This window comes from Urocitellus parryii, chromosome 8 (genome assembly GCF_045843805.1).
Source record: "Urocitellus parryii isolate mUroPar1 chromosome 8, mUroPar1.hap1, whole genome shotgun sequence".
In the NCBI taxonomy this organism is placed as follows: domain Eukaryota; kingdom Metazoa; phylum Chordata; class Mammalia; order Rodentia; family Sciuridae; genus Urocitellus; species Urocitellus parryii.
In genome coordinates, this window is record NC_135538.1 from 31,478,260 (window position 1) to 31,479,836 (window position 1,577).

The window sequence follows — 1,577 nt, forward strand, 5'->3', positions numbered from 1 at the left end:
TCTGGCTCTGAGGTCATGCTATTTGCAATACAATTGGGTTTTAATGTTATATTTACCAAAGACCATTGCACCTGAATTTAAGTGTTCAGATCAAATTGAAGCATAATTTAGTTATTTAACATTTGAAGATCTTGCACATGTATGACCAGTTCTTTTCCCCACAATGTATCTGAAGTGAGACTCTTTTTGATTCTCCCAATTTAAAATACGAAGCTACTCAAGAGACAAGTTTATTATTGAGGAATTCTCTCTCAAGACTTCACCAGTGACAATTAGTTTGATGGCTTTTCGAAACCAAGGATAAAAGAAAGCATAAATCAAGGGATTCATTGCTGAGTTATAGTAGGCAATCCAAACTAATATTTCATAAACATACGTGGGTGTGATGAAACCCAGGAAGGCATCGATGATGGAATCGATGAAGTACGGCAACCACGATATCAGAAATGCTATCACTGCAATTCCCAGCGTTTTGGCTGCTTTTCTCTCCCTCTTGGCCACTCTGTCTTTGTAGCTCTCTGACGATTTTGCTGTTTCATTGCTCATGCTTTCAATTTTCCTAGCCTGTTGTTTAGCGATGAGGAAAATCTTGGAGTAAACTGTTACCATCACAAGCATGGGCACAAAAAATAATAGAAAATCTATCAAAACCCAACTCTGATTCACCGCAATTTGGCAGCCTCCCACACAGGTGAGAGCACTTACTAGCTCCTCCAGCCCAACTTCATTTGCCCCTGTATAGAGAAGGGAAAAGCTGTAAATAATTGAAAAGAGCCAGGAGAAGGCAATACAGATGCCAGAAACAGATGCAGTGAACTTGGTTGGATAGATCAGAGGGTCTGTAACAGCCACGTATCTGTCAATGGAGATGAAGCACAAGTGGTAGATAGAAGCATAACAGAATGACCCCTCGAAACAAGAGTGGAATTTACAGTAGCTGTCCCCAAAATACCAGCAGCTCTCCACCGACCTGACCATGCTGAAGGGCATCACAGTCACTCCTACCAAGAAGTCAGCACAGGCCAAAGAGGCGACCAAAAAATTGGCTGGAGAATACAATTGCTTGAAATGAAGAATTGAAATCATCACCAGCAGGTTTCCAAAAACAGCCAGCACAGCCCCAAAGCCAAACACTGCATACAGAATCAGGCGGGGGACCGGAGAGTAGGGAGTTTTGATACAGGACGTGTTCAAGTTCTCATAGCACAGCTGGACTGCTGAAGGAGAGGTCAGATCACCGCTCATGACTTTCTGTTCTCATACGTGGTGGGAAAACTGTCCTCCTCTACAGCCAAGTTTATTATTCCAGTTTTTGAAAAATCTCAACAACAACCAAAAAGATATAAAATAGGCCAATAATTGTTAGTACATTTTGTCCCTTTTTCTTTGTACTCACAAATCCTTATTTTCATGTTTGGAAATTGAATCATATCCTCATCTCATAAAATTTTTCCTTTCTAACTTACAAGCAACTGACTTTCATTATTATGGAAAAGGCTATTTACTAATATTTTTTAAAATATTTATCTGCTTTGCCCAGTTCCTCACATCTGAGAAGTGCTTCTCTTCAAAAAGAA

The 1,577-nt window shown here is 40.1% G+C and overlaps 1 protein-coding gene across 1 annotated transcript; it reads right to left on the bottom strand.

The window, feature by feature from the left end:
- Nucleotides 1–213: 213 nt before the first annotated feature.
- Nucleotides 214–1,289, bottom strand: LOC113176819 (trace amine-associated receptor 7a). The gene has a single exon (XM_026381365.1). The coding sequence runs from the start codon at nucleotides 1,243–1,245 to the stop codon at nucleotides 214–216; it is 1,032 nt and encodes a 343-aa protein (XP_026237150.1). The 5' UTR covers nucleotides 1,246–1,289.
- Between the last annotated feature and the right edge of the window lie 288 nt (nucleotides 1,290–1,577).

Bases quoted from the DNA above. Each gene is read 5' to 3' on its own strand.
- LOC113176819 (XM_026381365.1), bottom strand. From the start codon at position 1,245: ATGAGCGGTGATCTGACCTCTCCTTCAGCAGTCCAGCTGTGCTATGAG.